This window comes from Ammospiza caudacuta, chromosome 2 (assembly GCF_027887145.1).
Source record: "Ammospiza caudacuta isolate bAmmCau1 chromosome 2, bAmmCau1.pri, whole genome shotgun sequence".
Lineage (NCBI taxonomy): Eukaryota > Metazoa > Chordata > Aves > Passeriformes > Passerellidae > Ammospiza > Ammospiza caudacuta.
The window spans coordinates 64,840,597-64,867,427 of NC_080594.1; the positions used below are offsets into that span (position 1 = coordinate 64,840,597).

Sequence of the window (26,831 nt, forward strand, 5' to 3'; positions counted from 1 at the left end):
ATATGCTAAAAGTGCATTCTTATGATTGTTTTCTAATTTGTAATTTACCAGTGTTTCTCACTGAAAACCAGAATAAATAATTTACAATATTTTGGATACTAAGATAGAGTCCCGCTCAGTTTTAGATCAGGGTGCCAGAACAGTAGGCCATTGACATATATTAATGGCAAAATATGGTTCAAGTTCTTGTAGTAATTACATTCAGCACATTTTCTTTTAAAGGAGTTGTTTATGATCATAATAAGTAAGGATTTGTGCATGTAAAAAGACAGGAACTAAAAATACTTTTCTCTAAGTGCCAGATGGAGAGCAAAGATGGATGTTTTACCTCTGTGAAGCCTCACAGCTATGTTTAACCATTAAACATTGCATAGCCATTTGGTTTTGTTTATTTAAAAGCATTTTAATCAACGTTGAAAATGTTAATTTCATTAATTAAAACAAGAATATAATTTAAAAAGCAAAAGGATTTCTTTTGTAAACTCTTGAGTTGTCGAATTTTTTATCACACAAAGTAGTGGATTTCCGTTGAATAAATAGTTGTCATGATGGAAAAAATGCTATTTTTATTCCTATGTTACAGGGGTTTTTTTTAAGTGCATATTTTAAGTTAATATTGTCTTGTCTTCTGTAATCATTTCAGACAGATTTAAGAACGATTGGCAAGAAATTCCTCCCCAGTGACATCAATGGTGGAAAGGTGGAAAAGGTAGACAATATTTTTACTTCACTTTTCTGTATTCTGTGATTTCTGTGTTATGACAGCCTTCTGTGGCACATTTGTCTGGTTTTGTCATTACTTCACGTACAAAAATCCCCAATATTTGAATCTATTATAGTGTAAAAATGTGAACATAAGCTCCATAAAAGAGGACTTTCTGAGTGTCATTTCAACAACTTTGAAATGATTAAATAAAAATCTGAACAATCCTGGCAACTTCATTTGTTGCTGGAAAGTCATTAAACTTGTTTAGTCTTGACATTTTATCAGAATTTCATTTTTTCCCCTCATTATCCTGAGAGGGCAAGAAAGCAGGTCAGAAATAAATCGAAGTAGAGGTTTGATTCTGATACACAGTGATACATGTGTATGCTGGATTACTTGCCTACTGGCATCCATGACTACAGCTATGCACTTTATGTAATTTTCCTATGGTTGTGTATCCCACAAGTCATGTGGATAAAACATGTTAGATGGGGTAACACTTTGTGCTAGAGAAGAGCATTATACTTGAAACTTGGGTGTGCTAGATTTTAATGCATGTTGTGTGTTTAGGTAAAAATGAAATTTGTCCCCTTCTGTATACCCTTCCTGTTTTGTTCCTTAGAACAAAACAATTCAGAGATGGGTAAAGGAAGGAATTTTATTTTAAACCTAGCAGTGGTTCTCACTTCAGTTCTTTACCCCTTACTTCAAGTATTGATAGTCTATCACTGATGTGAAAGATCTGGGGAAACATATTTCTTTTACTGTTGAAATTCATATAGTGGTAAGTTAAGGTGGGTTTGTTTTAAGAAAGCCAGATTGCTGAGAGAGGCTGCTCAGAGCTGTTAGGATTTGTTTATTTTGTTGTCTAAATGGAGTAGTCACTGTTGCAAGCACAGACTTCTACTAGAAAAAGGCACAAACATTATTGCCATTTATGCAAAGCACACTTTAGAGAGAGGCCATTGCGGGACCATAGATTTTAGCAAGGCAGCAGTCAGGGCATGCAGTATATTATTTAGCAAATGCGAATAGTTTTAACTTTATCTATATTCATAGAGCTTTAGAAAATTATTCTAAAAAAAACCCCCAAACCAGACACTTGCAAACTGTTTCCTGGAGGGTGATAATCCTTCAGGATTTGGGAACAATTACAGAAAAAAAAATCTGCTTGAGAAGGACTCCTATTTATAATTTTTACCTCAAGCTATTAGATAGTATGCTGAATCCTTGCTCTCTTAACAGTAATTTCCTTTTTTTGAGTCAAATAAGGTGAATCTGACTCCTTAATCAGTGCTGCTGCTTAGCTTTCAATGCATGCAATGCATTATGTTATAGAGCTGTGTGTTTACAAAAAAAATAATATTTGCTTTATGGGAGAGGAACAACTTCTTAGTATAATCTCCCCATGGAAAGTAGTAATTTGTTGTTCAGAAATTCTTCGTCTCAGCCAAGACTAATATCAGTATTGCTTATTTATATCTTGAGAACCTATGATGTGTTTCCATCTTGCATAGAAAATAACTTCATTTATTTAAAAAATAACTTTTTATGCCTATTGTATATTAGGCAAATATTTGCATAAAAGCTTTCCTTGTATGAAGCACGGGTATTTGACCACTGTAGATGATCAACTTCAGTCATAAATACACAGAGCTATTTCACTCATTCATTTAATATCTGTGGGTTAGAATAAAATCAATATTACCAGCATTAACCACAAGATGGCCACATTTACATAGGATTTGGGAAAACTGAATCCTTCCATTTCTATCTGGATGACTACACCACAGAGATCCGTTAAGTATTTTTGAAGGAATTGAAGTGCAAAGAGGACTATAAAGTTACAACATCTAATTTAATAGCTGCTACATTTAAGGTGTTATTGGTTTTCTTTTGAGAACTTGTGTCATTACAATGGAAACATTAACTGCAGGAGAAGCATTCAGAAAAGATTAAAGTTGTGATCTCAGAGTTGCTTTCTGAGTACTGGCAAATTCATGGTAAGCAGTTGAAAACATAGGGTGCCAGCAATTTAATTCCTGTTAAAGGTTACTCACATGCTTCCCCATTTCTGTTTCATTGTTTTTTTGATTGTGGATTTTTGTTTCATACAGCCTTTTAATTTTTTTTTTTTTCAAAATTATGATTGGATTTGTGACTCCATTTAAAAATGATTGGCATTGAAAAAAGACTCTTTCAGTGAGAGTGTTTGCTACATCAGATCTTCTACTGCCATCATAGTAAAGCTACTGTGCTCCTGTTCTCTTATTTATTAATTTCTCTTCTTTTTATATATACTTACCTGCTGGGTATCTGTTCTCATTTTGTGTTCTTCTGGCTGCCTCTTCTGTTTCTTCAAGGTTAGAAGCTGATGGACTGTGCACTTTTTCATCTTCTTGCTGTTATTTAGGAGTTAGAGATCAGTTGAGCAGCCACAGACAATTTTATTTTCAGACAAATTAAAATGACTTAGCTGCAGCTGAAATGTGATAAGTGGTTGAGATGATTGGTTTGGGCCTTGGTTTTTCAGGTGGATTTATTTTGCTTTATTTTGGTGGTTTTTGTTTGCTGTGGGGTTTTGGGGTTTATTATGGTTTTTTTTGTTGGTTTTTTTTTTGTTTGGTTCTTTTTAGTAATAATTTTTATTGTTTGTAACATAGATTATGGTATGTCTAGTAGGGTATCCATTTTTTGCATAATCAGTAGGCAAGTGACATCCCTTCAGTTTGTTATGTTTTGATTGGACCATTGTTCAAGGAAGCTAAATTTCTAGTTGCAGTTTACAAAGCAGTTGCACTTGAAATTTCCTCTTGATCCAAACAGAGAGTTTTCTAAGCTGTTTTTTTTTTTGTTCTTTAGAAGACTTTGTCAGTGAAAGTCATCCTGCAGTGAAATCTTATCTGGACTCCGTGCTATGTTTGAAGCGACAGTATCTGCGTTTTTGTTTGTTTGCCTCCTACTCTGTTTTCATTCACTTTTATTTTATAATCTGTATCTCAGAGATGTGTGAAGCATCACAACATGTTTCTCTGTAAAACCCATTTTTATCATGTTTTAGAACCCAGAGTACATGAGTGATAGAAATTCAACATGACTGCCTGATCAAATTACACTTTTCTTTGCCTGGGGGCATCTGTTGGTATGTCTAGATATTGCAGTGTGTTTGCTTAACAGTGCTAACAATTTTGTCTTTTCTGTTTGACTTATCTAGCTGGAAGGGCCATGTGTCCTGCAAATACAGAAAATTCGCAATGTTGCTGCACCAAAGGATAATGAAGAATCTCAGGCTGCTCCCAGAATGCTGCGTTTACAGATGACTGATGGACACACAAGCTGCACAGCTATAGAATACAGTAGCATGTCAAAAATAAGGTGAACAGCTTCCTTTTCCATGTTTTCCTTTGCTACTTAAATGTCCTTGAAATAATGGAAGTGTCCTTAGTAATTTATGAAAATATTGCTCCGCAAAAGAGGCTTCCTTTCTGGATTTGTATATAAAGGAGAAATTTAAATTCAGTATGTAAAGGTACATGTGAATGTAATTTACAGTTCTGTTTATGCTGAACTACATAACAGAAGAAAGTGGATTTTGCAGCCATCTACTGAGTTGTGGTTTCACAACACACAGCATTTTGGGAGCGTGTGTAAACTTGGGTCAAATTCCCAATTTTCAGTTGTAGCAGATCTTTTACCTCACCTTTGTAGCAGGAATGCCACAGGCTTGACACTCCTAACCCAGTGCAACTAATGCTTCTTAACCATGGGCAGGTCTTTAATGTGGATATTTCTTCAGTTAAAAGTGAAGGGTAAGAGAGGTGATTACTGCTGGACATGGGGGTGCTTTGTGTTTTTGGTTATGGAGGTGCTGAAAAAAATCCCTGGTATTTAGTCTGCAGAGTCATGGTGTGCTCTGCACTCTTCTAGTTCAGGTAATTTTGGTTAAAAAAAAAAAACCTTCTTCTGTCTTTCTCTGCTAGCTGCAGCAGTTAGATATAGATATATACCTAATTTTTGAATGTCATCTTTAAGAGTTAAACTCCTTCTGAGCAGGAGCCAGCTTGCAGTTTAGAGTGATGCTGTCAGAACATTTAACGGTATTTTAATTTTAGCTTGAGCCAGCAAAACTTGGAATATCATATTCCAATGCAAATATAAAGAAAGCAATAAAGGAAGGCAAACAGACTCTTGTGTAAGTAGATTCTAGATCACAAAATGTTTGAAGATAAATACCCAGTACAAGACATAATTTGAAAGCTTTTTGATAAAATCTCAAAAATGTTAGAGAACTCATCGCTCTAGTAATGTTGTGAATGCTTGTTTATACGTAACATTTAAAGACTTAATTTATGTTATATGTAATTTTTTCAAGTCGGATATTAGATTATTAAACTGTAATAATATCCTGTTTCAGTACATAATGTTACTTAAAATAAATAAAAATCACAATTTTCTTTTATAGTATAGGTTTTTCATAACTGTAGTTTTCATTTATCCCTTTCCCCTTGCCTCATTTAAAATTTTTTTCTGTATTTCTTTCATGTCTGTTTTCTGATTGTCCATTTTTTTGCCTTCATCAGAATAATCCAAACATCCATTAACATTGCTATGTTTAAATGGCACTGGTTCTGTAATTGGCTGACTCCATTATGAATTTTCCTCACTGTGTGGTATGGGCCCGTGATTGCAACAGTCGCTCTAGCATATTTTCAAGAGATTATTGTCTCTCAGTTGAAAGGTTTTAACTGGCTGTGTCCTGTTTCTCACAAACAGAAGCAGTTTCTAGATTGCACTGCTTATCATATCTTTCAATTACATGTTGGAAGTACATGATTCTTTTATGCTTCTGCTGTTGCTTTTCCTAGGATAGATTCACATGAGAAGAGGATGAGTTGGCTCCATGTGGGAGCTGGTGACAGGAAGTATTCATATGTTTTAAAATTATAGAGTAGTGAGAGAAGAAGCACTACAAGATGCATAGGTTTAATATTTATTCTAGTATACTCCTAGCTCTTAGTAATGTGTAGAAAGGTTCCTTTCTAACCACTCTATGTGTCTACTAAGTTAAAGGTCTGAAAAAAAAATAGAGATGATTAACTATTTGGAAATCCACTCTTAACTGTAAATGTGAGGAACCTGCCTCAAATCAGTTGTCTGAGAATATTATCTGATGCTCAAAACAAATCATAAGCTTAGTTCAGTATTGTGAAATTAGATATTAACCAAAGAGGCAATTTACCTGTATTTATCTCTGTTAGAATCTAATTTGCAGTATGGCATTTTTGTATAATGGGTGGGAAGTGTTTCAATAAAGCTATTGAAAAGTACTGTGCTTTTTGATGCTAATTTTTTATTATGGCAAATGAAAATGTTGGAATTATAGTAAGAGTAGTTTTTTATATGTTTGTGACAGAATATTAATAAATCTATTTGAATTTTTTGACTTTGTTTCTACCTCTAGCCTCAACACTCCACCTGGAACAAAAATTAAGCTTTCAGGAATTGTTGAAGTGAGAAATGGATTTTTGCTGTTGGATGACAGTAACACAGCAGTTCTTGGAGGTGAAGTGGAGCATCTTATAGAAAAGTGGGAATTACAAAGGGTGAGGTAACACCACTAGAAATGCTTGTCTTACAAGTTGCATATTACATTCAAAAATGTCAAGCTTATTCTGTTGATTGTGAACTTTTGTATAATGAACTTTTAGAACTGTACTGTCCAAATAGTTTTAGGGATGCAGCCAAATGTATGCTAGTAGGTCGTATGTATAATGTTGCAAATTCAAAAATTACAAGTGATCTTTGCATGGGAACTGATTCCTTTCTGCAGGGATATATTAAATTTATGTTGGTAAATAGTCATGGGTGGTATTATGTTGATAGTCATGGCTTTCTTAAACATTGTGCTTGTTACCAAAATACTATGGAGTTCTGCCTTTTACAGTTACTGTCTTCAGACTGTGTCTTTTTGAGGCAAAAATAATAGAATAAATGTACAGAAAGCCTTGAAGTTGGTAACGTTTGGAATGAGCCCTGTACCCCAAATTTCGTCAGTACTTTAGGTGAATTGTGGTTACAAAGTCAAATTGAAGATTTAAAATTCTTCCAACAAGGCATAAAAATGTGTAAGCTCCTTTACTTTGGTTTCTGTCCCAGTAGAACAAAAGTGGCTGCAGGAATATTTTTTAAAACATTTTCTCACAAACAGGTGCAAGTTCCTAGGGCAGGATTTGTAACCCTACTACCATTCATCCCAAATATTTGCCAGATTAACTATCACTACTGCAACCACGCACATCTCTGTATTTTTACACCCACATCTCTGAAAGAGAATAGCTGCTTATGGACATGATGGTTAGTTTGGTAGGAAGTACTCATTTTATTGTTGTTCCTGCTAAGTTGGGCTCAGTAATTTTTGTTAGAGCTAGCCTTCTTTGGTGTTTGATTTGACTTCATAATTTCCAGCAAACTGAGCCAAAATTAATTTGAATTTTAGAGTTATGCATTCTAGTAGATTCTGTTTGTCATCCTTCAGCCTTTATAGCTAAAATTAAGGTTTTTTTTAAAACACAAAAGCATTCCTGGTTTTAAATGAAGCTTAAAGAAGGTTCTGGCAGAACCATCCCATTTCGTGATTTTTATTCTTACTTAGCATTAAGTCTTGTGAGTTCTCTTTTCAGTTAAAGAAGGTAGATGGGGCAGAAGAGAGAACACAGAGCTAACACTTTCTTAAGAATTCACAAGACAAGAATAGAACTGGTTTGCTTTCTTGGTGACATTTTAAATAGTCTGTTTTCATATTTCTTCTACCTGGACTTCAACAGATAAATTTTGCTTTATACTTCATAATTGGTTTTTGAAATCATTGTCAATAAATAACTTGGAACAGACTCTATTTACATAAATAAAAAAAGCAAAGCATTTAATAACCAAAGGTTTGCTGCTGACTACAACTTTCAGCACCTGTTAGCCAGCTCTCTTGGCTGTATGCAGTATGTGTAACAGAGTGGTAGCTGTCACTGATTTGCTCTGGTAAGGTACAGAAAGTTAACTATTGCCTGCTGCTATCCCCTCAGTGCCCTGGTTCTCAAACTTTTGGAGTTTGTCAGAGTATTTTCTTTTTCTTGTTGACCAGCTCATAGCACATGAATGTGGCCATGTCAGAAAAGCTGTGGGTGACAAGGAATTAGTTTGGACAGGTGAACCATGACCACTGGAAATTGTAGTTCCAGTTCTATATCCAGACTGACAGCTTGACAGATAGGGCTCAAACAAATCTGTAGAAGCCACATGCTACATGGTAGCAGTTTCCCTATGAACTTGATGCTTCAATCCTGTTCAGAAAGGTTTGTAGAAGAGTAGAGCTGACAAATAAATATAATTGCTAAAATATCTGAGAGGTGATAAGGACATTGCCACTCCTTGTATAATCTTGTCATGGAAGCTTGAATAAAATGCTGAATTGTGTTTGCATAAAAAGACATAAAACTTTTATTTGTGTAACTATTTCAAATTACTTGTTTTGAAGCTAGTTTTTTATTTTTGGTGGCAGTTTTATATTTTGTCTCCACTAGGAAGTCTAAGATGTGTAAATTTGGCTTCCTCTGTAGGTGATGAAATAAGGGGGTTTTATACTTAGCATAAAGTTAGTGTTGTTATGCCAAATTGCATGAAACTTTAGAATAAAAGTTGTCTATTCTGTGTTAAGGTATTGCCCTTGCACCTACTTGTCAGCTTCTACTTGTTCAATTGTATTACTGTTTTGTTCCATTCAGAGCAGTGTTTGAAATGCTTTCAGGAAGAATCAAGTTTTAGTAATAAAAGACTCATAATACAAAGTAGCATATGTGGAGTGAATGTAGTATTATCACACTGCATGAGGAATAAATGTGCTCTTGTAGATTCAATTTTATCATAAGGTAAATTCTTGCCTGAGAATTTCAGGTCATTTAAAGTGTCTATTTAAGAGACCGTAAATAAATAAGGAAGGAGTGTAAATGAGACTGTTACTGTGAGATTTGCCTTTCTAGATTATTTGGAAGTATGAGGTGAAGTGTTGTGGACATCTTTAAGAAAAAATACACTTCCAAATAATTACTGCTTTGTGGTGTTTCTCATTGCTTTGTGATGTTCTGGTGGTGACTGATGTTCCAAACATGAAGGATCAGTATCTGTATGATGTTGCTGGTACCCTTCTTATGTGGGAAGAGTATTTTGTATTGCTATTAAACAAAACACCAGACAATATGTAAGTGAAGTCTGAAGCAAATCTGCTGAGGTGATTGGTGAGACTGTTTGGTAGGGTCTTAAACTTTTTAAACTTAGAGTTACAGTTCATCTAAAAGTAAAGCTGTTTAGTATACTTCAAGATTTTTCTGTTTCGGTGAAGGTGAGGCTAAATACTGAGGTTACAACATGGGAAAAGAAGTGGTTTTATGTGTACTTCAAAATACATGTATAAAGAAAGACAAAGGTACAATAATACATAATATCTACCAGTCTTATATTGTAAACCTTAGTTTCTTAAGAGATTCTCTAGGAAATATATTTTTAGTGTTATGATGCAAGTAGACCAAAAAAGGTAAAAGAAGTACACTATATGTATTTATAACAAAGTTTATTGTCAATGGTAGTTACTGCTGGGTTATGAGGAAATTTAATTGTAAGCTGAAGAAGATTGTGTGTGTTGCCAATTTGCTTTTTATTTGGTGCCATGTGAAACCTGGTTTCTAAAGCAGCTGCTCTCACTTCTCAGCAGAGAGTGCTCCTTTAGAAGAAGGTTTCAGATCATTAGAATTCTTTCATTGTGGATAACAGTTTTATGCAATAAATTGTTATGATTCAAAGTTCATGTAGGTAACTGATAGTAAATAGGCAGTCAGTTTATAAGGGCTTTTTTTGCCATTTGTCCAATTGCACATTTGAGCAGTAGATTGGAACAGTCTTTTTCTTCTATGTGATTCCTTGATTCTGATTTGGTAAAAAAGAAAAAAGTGTAAATTCAGCTTGCTCTTCCTGATTATAGGACACGAGGAATTAATCCGATGCTTGAGTTCTTGTCTAGCCTATAACTATTTCTTTTAATTATAATTTGATTCAGTATGGGAGTTCATTCCAAAATTGTCTGCATTTCTCTAGGTACAAACAAGCAAACAAACAGAAATGCCTGAGTGGTGCAGGGTTTATTGCACCTGGAGTTCCTGCTCTGGGGAAGTGAAGTGGCTTGGCCATGAAATCCTTGTTCTATGTGCTGCTTCAGTTAATAGCTACAGGGAGGTGTGAGCATGCTGCAGTCATCAGCCCTTGGCTAGCTTGTATTTCTAAGGCAGCATTTTAACTGAACTGGTTGAAACTAAAACACAAAAATTTTATGATTTCTGCACTTCTAAGTGCTTTTTTTGAATAATTTATTGAATACTTGATCAGTGTTTTTTGCTCTAAGGTATGAGAAAAAGGATTATTCTTTTTCTTCAACCTTGAAAGGAATTAATAGCTATAAATGATTTAGAAAACAGTCTTTGGCTCCTGAATAAAAGTAGTTAACTTGAAAGGAATAGACCAAAAGCTTTAATTTGGGTATGTATTAGCTAAATTAATCTATTACTTAGTTTAAGAAATTCTCAGATAACATAGTGGCCTAAAGCTTGTGTTTATACTCCATTTCTCACATGATGGATTAAAATCAATTCTACATCAGGTTAATAAATATATAGGTAAATGTCATATATAACCTTAAGTAATTAAGGCTGTCTCTGACAACAGAGAATGTATGTAGTCATGCATGCATGTCTGTTGGGAGAAAAGGACAGGAACAAATTAAGCTGATAAAAAAGATACATTATAGGAAATGCAATTTTAACAGCATTGAGGACCTGTTCTTTTTTTTCTTAGTACACAGCATTTTGTTTCCAGCAGTGGCAAAAAGGGGATCGTTTTTAGGGAGAGATCCCAGTCTGAGCACTTATACGGCCTTGCCATGCAGAATTACTGTATTATATCAGGGGATACAATTCTGATTAGTCCTTTCTGTGTTTGCTTATGCGTGGGATGATGAATTTCACATAATGGTTGAGGATGGAGGTCATCTGGCTAATGAAGGCCACCTACAGCCAATTGTCTAGGACAGTGTCCTGGCAGCTTTTGAGTATCTCTAAGGATGGGGACTCCCCAGCCTCCCTGTCTCAGTCACTCTCACAGTCAAATAAGTGTTGTGTGATGGAGGGAATCTCCTATGATTCAGTTTCTGTCCACTGTCTCTGTCATCTTACTGGGCACCACTGAAAAGAGCTTGTCTCCATCATGCAGATTGATAAGTTCCCCCTGAACCTTCCCTTTCTAGGCTGAATTGGTCCAATCTCTTTTTAAAGGTGCTGTGTGCCTTTACAATCTCTACTGGCTGGAATTTCATTGGACATTGTATGAAAAAACATCTGTTGCCTAAATGTGTTGTGCTTTGTGCTATTAGTGTAGATTTTGATGTATAACTGGATTTTCTACATGTGCTCTATGTGCCTTAGTAATTATGCTAAATTCCATAATTTTCTTTGTTCCTCTGCCTCTCCTTCAACCCTCTTCTTAACTTAGGTGACCCAAGATTTAAAAATATTAATTTCTTTTCTGCTGAAAATACCCAATTTGCAAGTTTCACGTTCTTTCTGAAATAGAGACACTTATCGTATAATCTGTTTTCTGTTTGCAATTTATTAATTATCAATTTTCTTTTACAGAGTTTGGCAAAACACAATAGGAGTAACATTGGAACAGAAGGTGGCCCTCCTCCTTTTGTACCTTTTGGGCAGGTATAGTGTACTTTGTCACTTCATAAAAGTACCTGTATTATATCGATGTACCTTGTTCCAGTTAGGTATAGGCTGTCAAAACACCTTAGATCTTGATAGCCTGGATATAAAAAATGTGCCTGTTAAAAAACAAAACCAAAACTATGTTAATCCTGTCTCTTTGTTATGCCTGTTTCCAGTAACATTTTTCCTCTCAATTTCAAACTCAACTTTATTTAGTGTATGGAGCCTTTGATTTTGCTAGTGAGATAGTGTCAGCACTTATGCAGTCTCTCCTTAAATGCCAAAGAATTTGGCAAGGATCAGGAAATTTCCAAGAATCGTTGTGGTTGCATCATGATGTCTAGTTTCATCATGATGTAATACATCATGATGCGTATTCTTTATCTGATGGTCTGCTACTCTAATGGAATAAAACTTGGGTGGGTGTTTTTCAGATGAGAGCAGGCAGAAGAGTAATTAAACATTTCTTTTGTATTTTCAGAAATGTGCATCTTATGTGCAAGTGGATAGCAGAGATCTTGATCGCAGAAAGACTCTGCAAATGACAAATACTGTAAAACCTGTTGCGGACAATGATGAATTTGAAAAGCAGAGAACAGCTGCTATTGCAGAAGTAGCAAAGAGCAAAGAGGTTAGAATGCATGTGTTGCAGCATTTTACTTACCATGATTGATATTTTCTTGTCAAGTATTTGTCTCTTAAACGACAAATGCTTTCTGATATTTGCCTGTGTATAATTCTACCCCTGTATCTTTAAAAAGATGAATCAGACTTAGAGTCCTTTTGAATTGATGACTATGTTCTTATTTTAATAAAGGTACTAAATGTATCATAATGTTTTATTGTAGATACGATTTTGCTACCACTACTAAAAAATGAAGGGTGTACAATTTTGCTAATAAGATTTAAGTAATAAATGCAGGTTATCAATTTTCATCTGTTCTTTTTAATTCTCAAAACCCCCATAATTCGCTAAACTCAGTCTGAAAAAATAGCCAGGAAATTTAGTTCTAATGTGTCAGGTTTTTATGTTGTCCTTTGGTCTTCTTTTTAGTTTATTTCTCAAAGTGCTTAGTAAGTTGTAACAGCTAGAATTATATACCCATTTTACAACCTCATTTGGGCACAGGGGAAAAAACTCCTGACTAATAAATTCATCTTTTTCTCTGTGTATGTAAATTACTGCTTTATTTGTTGACCCAGACCATAATCAAAAAACTCAAAAAACCCACTGCAGCAAAAGTTTCTACTTTTTCTACTAGCTAAATATTTTCATTATTTCTGTTTGCTGAAATGTTATTTTGTGCTTATCTAAAGACCAAGACATTTGGAGGAGGTGGTGGTAGTAGCAGAAGCAATCTCAGTGTGAGTGCTGGAGGGAATCGAAACAGGGAACTGTTCCAGAAAGAGAAGATAGCAAAACCAGAGGGGAAGAATGAAGGCGTCTACCGAGAACTGGTAAGATGGAAGACTTGAATGGAGTCTTGAATGTGTAAGATTAAAAACAAAACCCCAAATATTACAAGAAAAAAATCAAAATACCTTGAGGAATGATGACTTTCCTTTCAATTAATTTTCAGGTCTGCTTAGAAAACTCTTTGTGCTTTTGTACCTTACTGAGCTAGCTGTGAATTTCACTGTGATTCTGGGCTACACATTTATTCAGTAAAATTTAAGTATGTATCTCAGAGGTTAGATTCCATTAGGCTTGGGATTTTGTGGGTTTTTTGCAGGGTCTTGATATGGCTATTTTTGAACCTGTAGACAGAGTGTTATATTCATGGGATTCCAGTTAAGAATGTTTTTGATGGCAGCTGTTGAAGTAAATGGGTGACTGGTATGATTTTGGTGCAGGTGCATTGTTTTTTCTGTACTTAATGCTTTTTGATTCCTGTTTTGACTTTTTGTCATCATGCTCTATGCAGTTTGGAATAATGGAGCCTGCATTTCTGCACAAGTAGATTGTTTGCATTTCTTTGCTTTCTTCTGTAAAATCTTTAGCCAATTATGTTTTATCCATATTTTAAGAAGTAAGTGGGTTTTGCGTTGTCTGCAAAAGCTTTGAAGGGGTTCAAATTGGAACAGAGGGCTAGTTTTAATGCCCATATTGTTTTGAGATATTTCTTTTAGGTTTCATATAGACTAGGAGAATTTGTGCTTGAAGGCCTGTAGTAGTAGAACTGGAAGCTAATGAATTAAAAATCATACTATTAAAAAAAAAATCCCTTGATTACCTGCTTCTTTTGAGCTTATATGTAGAGATTTTATATAAAAGTAAAATATTGTTTCAATTAAAAATAAAAGAAAAATTAATGTAAAATCTGGTGTGTTTATAGAGTATTGTATTTATTATTTTTGTTTGTACCTTTTATTTCAGGTTGATGAAAAGGCTCTAAAACACATAACAGAGATGGGTTTTAGCAAAGAAGCAGCAAGACAGGCACTTATGGATAACAGTAACAGCCTGGAGGCAGCATTAAATTTTCTTCTGAACAACAGTAAACAGAAACCCATTCAGGGACCACCACCTAGAGGTAAATCTTGCAAAGAGATGCTTTAAAACTGTTTACAAGCCAAAAAATTTGTGTGGGATGGATTACTAATGTAGTTACAGAAGGACATATTTGCATGTTTTCTTCCTGCAAGTTAGAATGCATTGCAAACCTGAAAGCAAATCCCTAAGAAAGACTTCTGTGTATTACATTCTTGTCAGAACTTTTGAGTTGGAACTCAGATGTGTAATTAGCTTTAAATGGGAAATGTGTATCCTGGAATCACAGAAGAACATGGGCTGGAAGGGACATTGAAGATCATCTTATTGCACCTCCCCCACACCCAGCTCCCAGACAGAGAGGCCACCCACGACACCAGCTTGCTCAGGGCCCCATCCAGCGTGCCCTTGAACACTTCCAAGGACAGAGCATCCGTTGCTTCTCTGGACAACCTGTTCCAGTGCCTCATCACCCTCATAGTAAAGAATTTTTTCATCACATCCAATCTAAATCTCTCCAGTTTGTAGTTTGAAATTGTTCTCCCTTGTCTTATCACTGCCTTTCTGTTACAGAATTTTTTAAAGACAGAAAATACAAACATTTTGTAAAGCAAATGAAGGCATGTTTGTGCTTTTTAATTTTTATTGCCCATTCTCAAAAAGCCTTTCATGCTTACAGGTAAGGGGAAGGGCCGAGGCCGAATAAGACCTGAAGATGAAGAAGAGCTAGGAAATGCCAGACCATCTGCACCAAGCACACTGTTTGATTTCTTGGAATCCAAAATGGGTACTCTAACAGTAGAGGGTGAGTTACTGAAATTAATGTATCTAGAACAAATATTGGATAGTGTAGATTCATTTTTCCTAACTCTAGTCATCCAAAAGTTGATTCCTAGAACTTCCTCCATGGTCAGTCATTAAAAAAACAAAGAGTGCTTGGAAAATTATTCCTCTCAAGAAAGGCCAAATAAGTTGCTCAGTGGTGATTAGATGTTTTAAAGTTGGTAACTTGAAATGAGGTGACATAAACCACAATTTGTTAATCTGACTGAATTCTTCCTGAATCGTGAATCTTTATTTATGACATCATAAGTCTTCACTGTATTTATCAAAAATCAAAATATTCAAATAAGTAACTTTTAAATACACCAGCATTCTGCATTAGCTGATGCAGTTTTGTAAACTGGTCAGGTAGTGAATATAATCACATTTTCAGAAAGAAGATACTTGAGATATTTCTTGGCAACTCATTTTACTTACCAAAGATGCACTGGATTTCTTATGATGACTAGAAATGAAAACAGTGGTAGTGTTTTTGGCTTACACTGCAAACATTGATTTTGCTTTGGATACATTTTGTGCTTATATTGAGATATTACAGAAGGCTTTTATGTTTGTCTGAAAGACATTTAAAGGAAAATAAAAGAAATAATCCCTGAGGGTTATATAAATTTCTTATTGTCAGTGTTTTATAGTAAGTAGGTAATAGTAGTTTATCAAGACTTGTGAAATGAGTGAATTGCTTTTTTAAAATGATAGTACTGATTGCTTAGGAATACTTATGATCCTTTGGTTTTAGTGCATGTATGTAGACAATAAAGCATAGTGTTTGTTATGTGAGTAAAAAGCTAGATATATTTATTACATTTACTTCAGTTTATAATCTTCAATATTGTGTTTTAAAGATAAATACACATCACTTTTATGAGTTTTTTTCTTCTTAAATGAAAATAAATGATTGCATAAATGTCATAAGAAGAAAGACATAATTCTGTTAAAAATTTTTAAAGGTTTTATACTCCTTGAGTTACTGAAGGTTCTGCCATATTTCCTGCTATGACACACAGGGTTTTTGTTTTTATGGTTTTATCACTATGTTGGTTTTTCTCACTTTATCTGAGTAATCAATATGTAATCCAGTGTACTATTCCTGAACCATACTTTCCTTAAAAAAATCCAAACCTAACTTGTTAGCATTTTGAAGAGTTCAGAAAGTGTTGTGATTATTTTGTGAAATTCTTTTCAATCTTTCTGCCTTTTTCTTTTCTGAAAAAAATAGATGTTGTACTTTGTAAGGCTTTGAAGTGGTTGCTTAGTTTCATGTTCTTAGCTTTTATTTTCCTTACTGAGTATAGTCCATAGGATTGCATCTCTGTTTTTATGCCAGGTTTTAGTTTTGCTTTCAGAGTCTTTTAAATGGATATTTCAAGAAATACATAGGCATGTGGTTTTTTTTTTACTTTCAAAAGTGATTTTTTTACTTGCCAAATTGGAGAAAAACTCTGCAGTCTGATGAATTCAAACACATCCTTAAAATCATATATTAAAAGTTAATTTTCTGCCATTTGATTCCCTCTGCCTTTGAAAATAATTTCATTTAAATTCTTAATTATTAGTTGTCTTAAGTTCCACTCAAACTGAGATGACAGGAGTTTTAGAAGTATTTGCTGAGTGATCTGTCTGCAGTGACCATACTTGGCACTGTGAACTCTTCAGTCATGAAGTCTGCATCCAAATGTCTGCAGAAAACAGGATATATATACATACATATATATACACACACACACATATATATATATGTATGTATGTATATATAGTACCTCCTATATATATGTATATATATGTAGTACCTCCTAAATTTAATTTGATCCTGTCATCTATGAGCAGTAGAGAAACATATTTTCACTTAGAATTAGAAAAGTATTTGGTCAGAATTGAAATGCACATTGGACAAACTGATGGAAACAACTCAAATATGTAATGTTACTAAGCTAAGAATGTCTCTTCATTGATTTTCCTGCACAGTATTACACTAAGGAGTGCCCAGGCTGGCAGGTTTTTCTCCTTTTTTTTTTCACCAAACACTGTATTATACCACATATAAAAGAAGATAGATAGATTGTTCTGCAGTATTTCTGGCACCTTGCTGTCCTGCATGGTCTCTAAAATCTCATATTGTTTTTTAGGTATTGAGAAAGAAAGAGGTTTTTACAGGGACAGTGGTTTTGAATATATGAGCAAGTCCCTACTATTACATGTTTGTGTATGATCAGGAGCAGATGATTACCTGGAATGGCCATATTTATCTTTATTGCGAGCATTAAAGTCCTATACACTTGAGACAGAGTATAATTCCTTCTAAATGACTGGAAGTCGTTGTACAATCCAAAAAGCAAAAGGCGCTTTTGCTGAACTGTTTTTTAATATTTTTTAATCCTGTACTACACCACATTTTCTTCAAAATCTTATGTGATCTGGGGAAAGTGTCTGGAAAAAAAGAAGCCTTTCTCTTTTCAAGTACACAGAAGATTGATTTGCTTTGTGCATCCCTCCTTGTTTTTCTTATCTACTGTTTCTAATTACACCTGAAACCTTAGTAGTGTGGAGAATTTCTAAATTCACTTCTGGCTGGATGGTTCTATTTCTGAACAGGAACTGCAGAATTGTTGAATTTTTTTCTTTGATTTGGTACTTTTTCATACTTGCGTTTAGACCAAGTAGAAGAATATTTGAGTTGAAATACCTTTGAATTTTTTTTGGGAGGTACTTGTATTCCTTTTAAAAATGAAGACAGCACATTAAGTTTCTTGTTGTTAGCTTTTTTTTTTTTATATAGAAGTTACAAGAAAGCATGTTAATGTTTTGCCCCATAAATGATATCTTGTGAGGTTTTATGTTTTATCTCCTCTTTTCCATTAAGGAAATATTGTTTTAAGTAATTACAGCTATCAAAAGTATGAAATACCTGACTCCATGATCTGCTAGCTCTTTAATTGTAAAACACAGCATACTTTAAACATACTTTATTTAAATGAAATGCAAAGAATTAAAGCAAGCATATCCTTAACTTAAACTGCATGTTTGTTTGTTTGTTTATTTATTTATTTATTTATGTATTTATTTATTTATTACTGGGAATAGTTGGTGGCACCTACAAAAGTATTTCTATGTTGAAATTAAGTAATTTGAATTTTGGCGAGAGAAACCTCCTGACTGCAAGAGATAACACAAATAGAAGACAAAATTGCTTTCAATTAGCTGCCTGTGCTTGTACTTGGTTAATTTCTGCTACTGAACACAAAAGATTTTTTCCATTAATCTTCTTATTGTTTTCTTTTGTTATGAGGAACAACTCATCTATCTTTGCCAGCTTAAATAAGTACACACAAGGATTATCAGAGAGAATAAGATGATACCAAGAGCACTGGCTATAGTATTAATGAATAATGAACATTATTCTTTATCTAGTCCCAAATAAATTAAACGTTTGAAATAAATTGGTAATGTAATACAATGTAATTAAAAATATTTGTTTCATTTTGTGATCACACAATTTATTTGAATATATGGAAGTGAGGGTGCGTTGCAGGGAAAAAAAGAGTCATACTTTTTGGAGTTAAAAGAAATTTGTAACATTTGAAATCTGTCATGCAGTAGCCATGTTTTCAACAAGCACGGAATGCTATGGACAAGAGATCCAAATTGAATAATAGCTATATTTCTTATTCAGCCTTTCTTCTAAAAATTGAATTTTAATCAGAGTTAATTGTGACTATCAAGAAAATCACTTTTATTTGTTGTATTGATATGTTAGCATTGTTAGCATTCGTGATATATGTTACAAGGCTTGTACTTTTATTTTGCCTTTAAATGTAAAAGGGACAAATTCAGTAAATTTCATACATTTTTAAAGAATGATAAAAAATTATCAGTTTTTGTTAGAGTCCTTTAATCCAGTTAGTTAAAGTTTGTAGTGAATACAATGCAAAATGTTTTGGATTTTTTTGTTCACTTCTTTATTATACCTCTTCTCAGCTTGTATTTGGTTTGTTTCAGCAGAAACATGCACTCAGGTCCCTGTTCCTCAGTGTTGCTACATTTTAGAAAGAATTATATTGAAATTGATTTAATTTGACAAAGCTATTGGGTAATAGGAATTTTACTTCATGACACAAAGTGTGTGCAAATGTATCACTAATTATCTTCTAATTTTTAAATCTTTTGATCAGTATGAGATAGAACATGCCCTAGAGGTAGCTGTCTCAAAGATATACTTCCATACCGTTACACAAAAGTATTATTCAGTCTGAGAGGAGAAACCCAAAACATTGCCAGCAGTGTGCGAGGGCCACGCTCATCAAATTTAGCTGCGTTATTAAACATGATAAAATCCACAGGAAAGGACCACAGGAAGCAGTACTTTTTAAATTGCATTGTGCACTGAGCAGTGCTTTATGAATTGTGTTGGCTGGGATTTCCAAATGCAGCAGGTCCTGGTCCTGCTGGTTCCTTGTAATCAGGGGAATGTGATTGGTCCTGTAGGGTCCTCTTGCGTCAGTCATCACACACAAAGGCCAGAGTGAGTGAGTGAGGGAGGGTTCCAGGTGACAAACGCTACTTGTCATCTCAGAACTTCTGAGTAGATGACAAGAACCTTATCATTAATTTTTACATGTATTTTTTCCACACCATGTTCCCAAATCTCTGGTTGCAACAATGATGACTGGATTAACCTATCCCGCTGTTGGAGAGTAGCTTACTACATCTTCTTGTTACAATCCAAATTAATATTTGTTATAGCCCTGTAGGAGGCATTACTTTTCTGGAAAGCGTTGCTAATGGTTTGTTGGAGTTGAGGCAGGAAGTAGAAGCAGCTGTGGTAGACAAATTGTGAATGAGATCCCTTGATGCTTTTTTGATCCTTATTTCTCATAAAGAAACTTTAGAATCCCTTCATTTTTTGGTAATCAGACCAGACAGCACAAATACATGAAGAACCACTATTATTATCATCTCCTGGCTTTTTTTGTTGGCTACTGTTGACAAAGTAACATTTACTGCTACTTGGCAGTTTCCATTTGCAAGTGACTTGTGCTTGAATGTAAATCAATCATTTAATGTGTCCTGCTTATTTAAGGCTGCTGTGTATGATGCAGTCCCCAGGGAAGCTTTTGCACAAGAACTGCACCTCTGTAAAAAACAAAAACTTATGGGATTTTGTATATCTTAAGCTTAAACAAAAAAAAGTCAGGTGTTTCATGTCAGCCTTTGTATGCCACAGTAAAGAGATCTAGAAAAAAATAACCATGTTCACTGTTTTGAAATTCTCTACTCACTTTACCTGCAGTCTAACACATAGTATTATTTGAACTTTCCATTACTATTAAAAAAAAAAATCTGTAATCAAAGGATGCAACACACTTTCAAATCAGCTTGTTGCTTTTATGTTATGATCACCTTACCTTGTGTAGACAAGAGCTAAAATTACTCATTACAAGTTATGAAATTGAATAGAAATTTCAGTAAACTCTTTTGAATTATAGAAGAATATATCTATGTTCTGAGTTTTCCTTGAGGCTTTAACTAAACTGTAACTGCTTTGCATGCATTTTTGTAGAGTCCTAGTACCTTGTATGTACTACGTACTGTCACTAGCTATCTCAGCTCAGGAAATGTTTATTTATTTAGAAAAAGAGCAAAAGACAGCCCTTAAGAGGAAATGTTTTGAGTTTAGGTCAAACCTAATATCCTGCCATCTAGGAAAGTATTACCATGTCCAATCTAGTAATGAACCCATTCCTGGGTGTTTTTTTCTGTTGAAACAGTGACTTTAAATTAATGCTACAGAATATTAAATAAGATGATTTATAAGTGAATTAGGTTAGAGTTTTATACGCATTTTTCTGTAATGGTGTGTACAAGGGAGTAAACATTCAGGGGTCATCAAACTGTTCAGTCATTTTGTGTGTAATTAACATTAGGAATAGACCTAAGAGCTTAGGTTGGGCTTAGGTTGGGCATAGGAAGAGTGGAAGCCTGAGCATTTTACTACCAGGAGAGAAGAGGTGTAAATTAAGAATGTTGTGAACAAAAACTGTTAATTAATTAATTAATTTGGAAGTTAACTCTTTCGAGATGATAGGAAGTCTGTAAGATTGGTATTATACAGATGTGGAAAAGTGTAATGAAGCTATTTAGTGAAAAGCTACAGATGTAAAGAAAAACAGTACTTTCATATCTCATTTGTAAAGAAGAAATAACGAGGTACTTCTAATTTTAAAGGTGTTATTCTAACAAAACAAAATTAATTATACAAGATTTAAAGTCATCTTTGCATTTTTAAAAATAAAATGCATATGTATGAAACTCTTGTTTCTGAGTAGTATGTATTTACATTTAATGCATTAAAAATGTGGTGGTTTTCAGAGTACTATATTATACAGTAAGATGTATTTTTACCAAGATCATGTTCAAGCTAAGCCTTATATTTGCTTATGCCATGTTAAAAACCAAAAACACTAGGTAATTTCAGTAAAGCAAATGTGACTTCTATAAGTTATGCTACATCAAATATATGTAAAAATTGAGCTAGATTCTTATTGGCTAATTTAGTAAATTAAATTGATAAAAATTCTGTGAGCTACTGCTAATCATGTGATGCTTGAAAAGTTTTTTATTAAAAAATAAACCAGGTAAAATTTACATTTTAATTTTAACTTGCCATCTTGCATGTAGTTATGAAAGTTGATACATTTGCTTTCAGCTATCAGTGTTCATTGTTTCTAGTGCTAGCATTCCTTTCCATGGGAATGTATATTGTTTCTAGTGCTAGCATTCCTTTCCATGGGAATGTGTGAGAGCCTGACTGCACAGTCCCATCAGGCCCACGCACACACCAGGCTCATGGACCCGAGCAAGAAAAGAACACCTTTGCAACTGCCCGCATGGCACAAAATTGCTCATGTAAACATGAATCCCTTTAATGGGTTTATGTTTTCCTTTTCCATCAGCTTTAAAGTGTGCTGGCAGATCTCATACCTAGCCACCAACACACACACCCCCCCCATGTCAGTCTGTCCTGGCCAGGAGAGCCCTGACCTGTGGTACCCACTTCACCTGTGGCCCAGCCTGTTGGCTGCTACAGCCTGGAGCTGGTAGGAGGTTACATGGATGTGCTTTGTACAGCTCTGGCCACTGTGTGAGCCCAGACCTGGGATCTCCTGGCAGATGGCCTTTGAGACCCCTTTGGTCTCTCTCACTGTTCCTTGTCCCAGCTACCAGCTTATCCTGCCTCAAATTTGCCAATTTAAAAACATGTCCCCTCACATACACAACAGAGAATTTAGAAAGAGAATTTAATAAGGAGATGAGACAGGTTACAGTGGTCACATGCAGGACTGTATTCACCAGGAACCTACTTATTTGCAGCTCTCCTGTTTCATCTCGTTTCTTCTGTATTTTCCCCTGGGTTTATCTTCATTTCTCCCCTCCTTTTGCTCTTCACCTAAACAACCCCATTGAAAATTTCATGTTTGCCTAAAAAGCTCAGAATTCCATAAAAAGTTCCACAGATATTCACAGTTCTCTTCCTCTTCAGCAGGCCATAGCATGTTTCCTCTCTTTACTTATATTCATGATAATCTTGTCTTTATTCTCATCAGTTAAGAGTTCTGGTTGAAGCTCTTAAAGGTGGTGCTTGAGAAGGTCCTGTTATGGCTCACTGATCAGAGTCTCCAGAGTCCTGGGCTTTGCTACTATTCCTGCTATCTACATTTTGCCAGCTCTGTTCATTTTATCACTTCAGATTCTTGCCTTTTCTCTTTTTTCCTGAATAACTGTTAACAAGGTATTTTTACAGAAGGTTTCAATTCAGATTATAAGTATTCCCTTTTCCTCCTAATTTTCCTCTCTCCTCCTTTCTCCACCTTGGAATTCTGTTTTTCTCTCTTAAGGGGCTCTTACTTGAGTGGGTTGTTGATGTCCATAGGGAGGAACGAGTTATCTCCTGGAAATTTATGCCTGGCTTTTCTCTTGCTCATAGGTGTTTTGGTTCTGAGTACAGCCCAGAGTACTGTAATTCTGGGCTGTACTTAGAACTAAATTCTGATAATTAGGAATTGCAGTTCAAATGTGTCTGGTAAATTCTCTGTGTGTACCATTCCATTTCCATGTCACAAAGGTGCATACATTTCTGAAGAATACTGTTGCTTTATCTCATTTAAGGCTGCTGTGTATGAAGTCTGAAACAGTATTTCTAAAATGTATTTGTGTGAAATATGTTAATTGAAATAATTTTTTTCTTTGTAGAACCAAAATTGCAATTTCAGCCAACACATCAAGTACAGCACAAAGTTATGAATACAGAACAGAATGGCATCAAAGAGAATCATTCAAGACACGTTTCTCGCAATGACATGAGACAACCAAGGAATGAGAAACCCCCTCGTTTTCAAAAGGATTTTCAGAATTCAAGGCAGGCTTTGGAAAGTGGTGGGTTACCAAGAAACAGAGGTCCTGAAAGGCACAGCTCTTTAGAACACTGGACAGATGAAAAAAATAAAAGTGACAGACATTATCCTAGAAATGACAGGTCAAAGGATTTGGGTTATCCCATAACCACTCACCAGAGTGATATTACTTTCAAAAAAAGGGATAACAACATGCAAAACAGAGTAGGAAAAGGAGTGTCTTTCTCAGAATTCAAGGAAAATTCTGCTGCTCAAGATGTGACAGACAACAATAACCAGAAACGTGGGAAAAGGGAAAACCAAACACACAATTCAGAAAATTTTTGTGATAGGAAGGCACGAACAATAAGTAATGAAGCCTTTATGGTAAAACGTGAGCAACATTTTGGTGTTAATAATGATTACCAAAATCCAAGTAGGACTGATAATTTCAGTGCTATACCAAATGGAGATACTGAGCATCATCAGAAAGGAAGACGAGTAGGACCTATCAAATCGTCAGGACCCACTGTGATCCCATCTTTTGATGATAAAATGTTGTATTACAACACTGGTCCCAAAAAGAGAACTGGGCCCATCAAACCAGAGAAAATACTGGAACCATCGAGTCACATGGAGTATGGAAAAAGTTGGAGACCAGGGGATGAATGCTTTGCTCTTTATTGGGAAGACAACAAGGTATGCCTTTGCTAAATGAGAACTATCTCAAATTGTACCTCTCATGCTCTCTTACGTGTGTGTGGGAGATATTTAGCACACTACCACTGGGACATGGCCTTTGTTCATAGGTGTGCAGTGTGCTTCTTGCCTAGCTCTGTGCTCTGTTTTTTCATATTTATGATGTATGTCAGTTGCATTCACTGCACAAAATTTTCAAGTCCCTTAATCAAGTCCTTGTTTCTGTCATGTACATGGAGTTTAGGGTGTCTTAAGTTCTTTACTGAAGCATTTGACTTAAGTGCCAAAAATTTGAAGGGATGAATGAGGATCTAGGTGCTCATATTCTTTGCTGAGGAACAAAAACAATAAAAACTGTGCTATCTAGAATATCTATAATGGTAGATGTGTAATACCTTTTTCTGGAACAAGTCAGCACATGACCTTTAGCAGACAAAGAAAGAATAAAGTCTGCAGGAATGGGGCTGTAAAAAGCCTGCCAGTTTTCTTTCAATCATTACAGAACAGAAACAGCAAAAGGCTTAATTTTGTTTAGCTCTTGTACGCTATCAGGTAAAGAATTTATGGACAAATTAATTATGCTGCATGATAGATTTGTATTACTGATTTTTAAAAGTTTAAATACTTTATTTTCAGCTCTTTTCCCCATTAATGAGATTTCTCTTGCAGGAGGACATTTTGCTTTCTTCTCCTTTGCTAAGAAAGTTTTAGGCTGTTTTTGTCATCGCCTGTTCAAGAGTTGTCTGCCACTCTTCATTAGTAGTTTCTTTGGGTTTTACCCCTTTCTGATAATCTGACAAGTACCTTAAATATTGTTGTTCTTTAAGTACTTTTTAAGAATTTTTTTAAAGTTTATTTATTATAAGTGTTTTCTTTTTTTTTTTTTGTCTGCATTAACTCAGCAGCATAAGTTTATTTTTCTCTTTTCTGCTAGTGGCAACCCATAGTCAGGTGACTGCCTTAAATAGGAATATGTAGCTTGAGTGGATGGATTAGTGTGAAGTATAATGGCATATTACTGAATTGTTTCCTATTTTCAGAGTACTTGCATTACTCTGAAATGAGATCTTGAAGTTTTTAAAAGTGCAAACCTTGCAAGATAAGTACATATGTCGTAATCCCAGAATGTTACGTATTCAGCAGATTAGAAGGTGTGTTTTGGGCAGTAATTGGTTTCTTGATAGTGTAAGTAAATGCTACGACTCACTTCTAAGACATGTGATGATAAAATACAGTACTGAGCCTTACCATTTAGGAGGCTGTGATTTTTTTTGTGTTCAGTCAGATAAAATTGATTTAATACGTTCAAGAAAGTATATTTGCATAAATGTAAAAAACCCAAGTTTTGTGTTTAGAAAAAGGACTTTATGAAGAGGCAGTTTTATCATATTTTCATCATATTTTTATCATGTTTTATTGTGTGACAACATAGGTGTGCGAGTACACGCATACAAGCCATATCAGTATATGGCTAATAAGTACTTACAGATGTATATTTTAAGTAAACATCTTAGAATAGCATTTCTCTGTATACAGCAGTGTTAGTGATTAATTTGTTCTGCTTTCAGGGAGATGAAAATGGGTATTTTAAATGGTCAGTCTACTTAAATAAGCTGTGTATCTTCTCAATGAATACTCTAAAAATGTTCTGCCATGTCCTTGGTGTCTGCCATGTGGAATTTTAAGATACTCGATTTCATATCTAGTACAAATTTAAAACAAAATATAATGCTGACTATGACTAAGTATGTATACACACACAGAGACATATATGAAAAGGAAGTTGTTAAGAATTTGTGGTATTTCTGGTTGTATTTTGTGACCTTTGAAAATTTCTCTTTTAAGTTCTACCGGGCAGAAATTGAAGCTCTCCATTCTTCTGGGACAACTGCAGTTGTTAAATTCAGTGATTATGGAAATTATGAAGAGGTGCTTCTCAGCAACATCAGGCCTGTTCATGCAGACACATGGGTATGTGATAACAAATTGTATTAAAAAATACCAACTACATAGTCTGTACAAAATATGTAACTCTTAACTAATTAATGCCTACTCACGCAAAGAATGCTACCTACATGTGTAGAAAAATAGTTGCAAAGTACATGCACAAAATCTCTGATTTTACTTCTCTATATGAAACCTGATAGACATGTATTATGATGTGGTATTCTTCCTGTATAATAAATTTCAATTGTATTGTTTGAAAATGAATAATTGATCTGTCAACCAAACAGTTTTATGCATGTTTTCTCTCTTAAAAGTTGTTACTTACTCTATTCAACCCAATTTTTTGTTTTATTTCATGTACATTGTATGTTGTTCTGTAAGGGTTAGGAAACAGTCATTTAAAACGTATGTTCTGAAGCTTTTCACTACATGTGTATGTATGACTAAAAATACACATCTGTATCCCTTTATTTTGTATCATGATTTTATTCTTGTTTCAATGATTTCTTCTTTGCCAAATACTGTAGTGGTCATGTATGCATCAAAATCTGTTTTGTGAAGTTTAGAATGTATTACCTTTATGGAAGTTGGAAATTTTAAAAGGCTTTATTAGTGAATGTCATGGAAGCAGAGATACATTTCAATTAAAACAAATGTCAGGAATGCACAATTCTTTGCTGTTTACTCTTACTATAAAAGGCTGCACAAAAAATACTCATCTGCATATTGATTCCTTAATGATGAGTTGACTGTGCTTATTTTAAGTTCTTACTTTTGGGTCATAGAACCATGTTACTATTGCTGCAGAGGCTGAACAGTCAGCTCTTGTTTCCCAGTGCTCTTTTAACAAGTATTGTTGCCTGTAGTTCTCAGATGCCTGTGAGATGGCCTTTTTGTACTTAAAAAGACACCTGAAACTCCTCCCAGCTGATGCATTGCTGTTTGTATCAAAATTTACC

The 26,831-nt window shown here is 34.7% G+C and overlaps 1 protein-coding gene across 4 annotated transcripts in view; it reads left to right on the plus strand.

Annotated features, from left to right (window-relative positions):
• TDRD3 (tudor domain containing 3) overlaps positions 1-26,831 on the plus strand; it is a 93,938-nt gene that overhangs the window by 45,053 nt on the left and 22,054 nt on the right. For 3 of the 4 annotated variants that reach the window (XM_058825174.1, XM_058825175.1, XM_058825176.1), the window contains exons 3-12: positions 644-709; positions 3,921-4,081; positions 6,168-6,309; positions 11,434-11,505; positions 11,990-12,139; positions 12,826-12,966; positions 13,886-14,042; positions 14,679-14,804; positions 23,087-23,925; positions 25,771-25,896. In XM_058825174.1, the coding sequence (XP_058681157.1) occupies positions 644-709; positions 3,921-4,081; positions 6,168-6,309; positions 11,434-11,505; positions 11,990-12,139; positions 12,826-12,966; positions 13,886-14,042; positions 14,679-14,804; positions 23,087-23,925; positions 25,771-25,896 (1,980 nt within the window). The remainder of the gene's footprint in view (positions 1-643; positions 710-3,920; positions 4,082-6,167; positions 6,310-11,433; positions 11,506-11,989; positions 12,140-12,825; positions 12,967-13,885; positions 14,043-14,678; positions 14,805-23,086; positions 23,926-25,770; positions 25,897-26,831) is intronic. The other variant, XM_058825177.1, reaches the window with a different exon arrangement.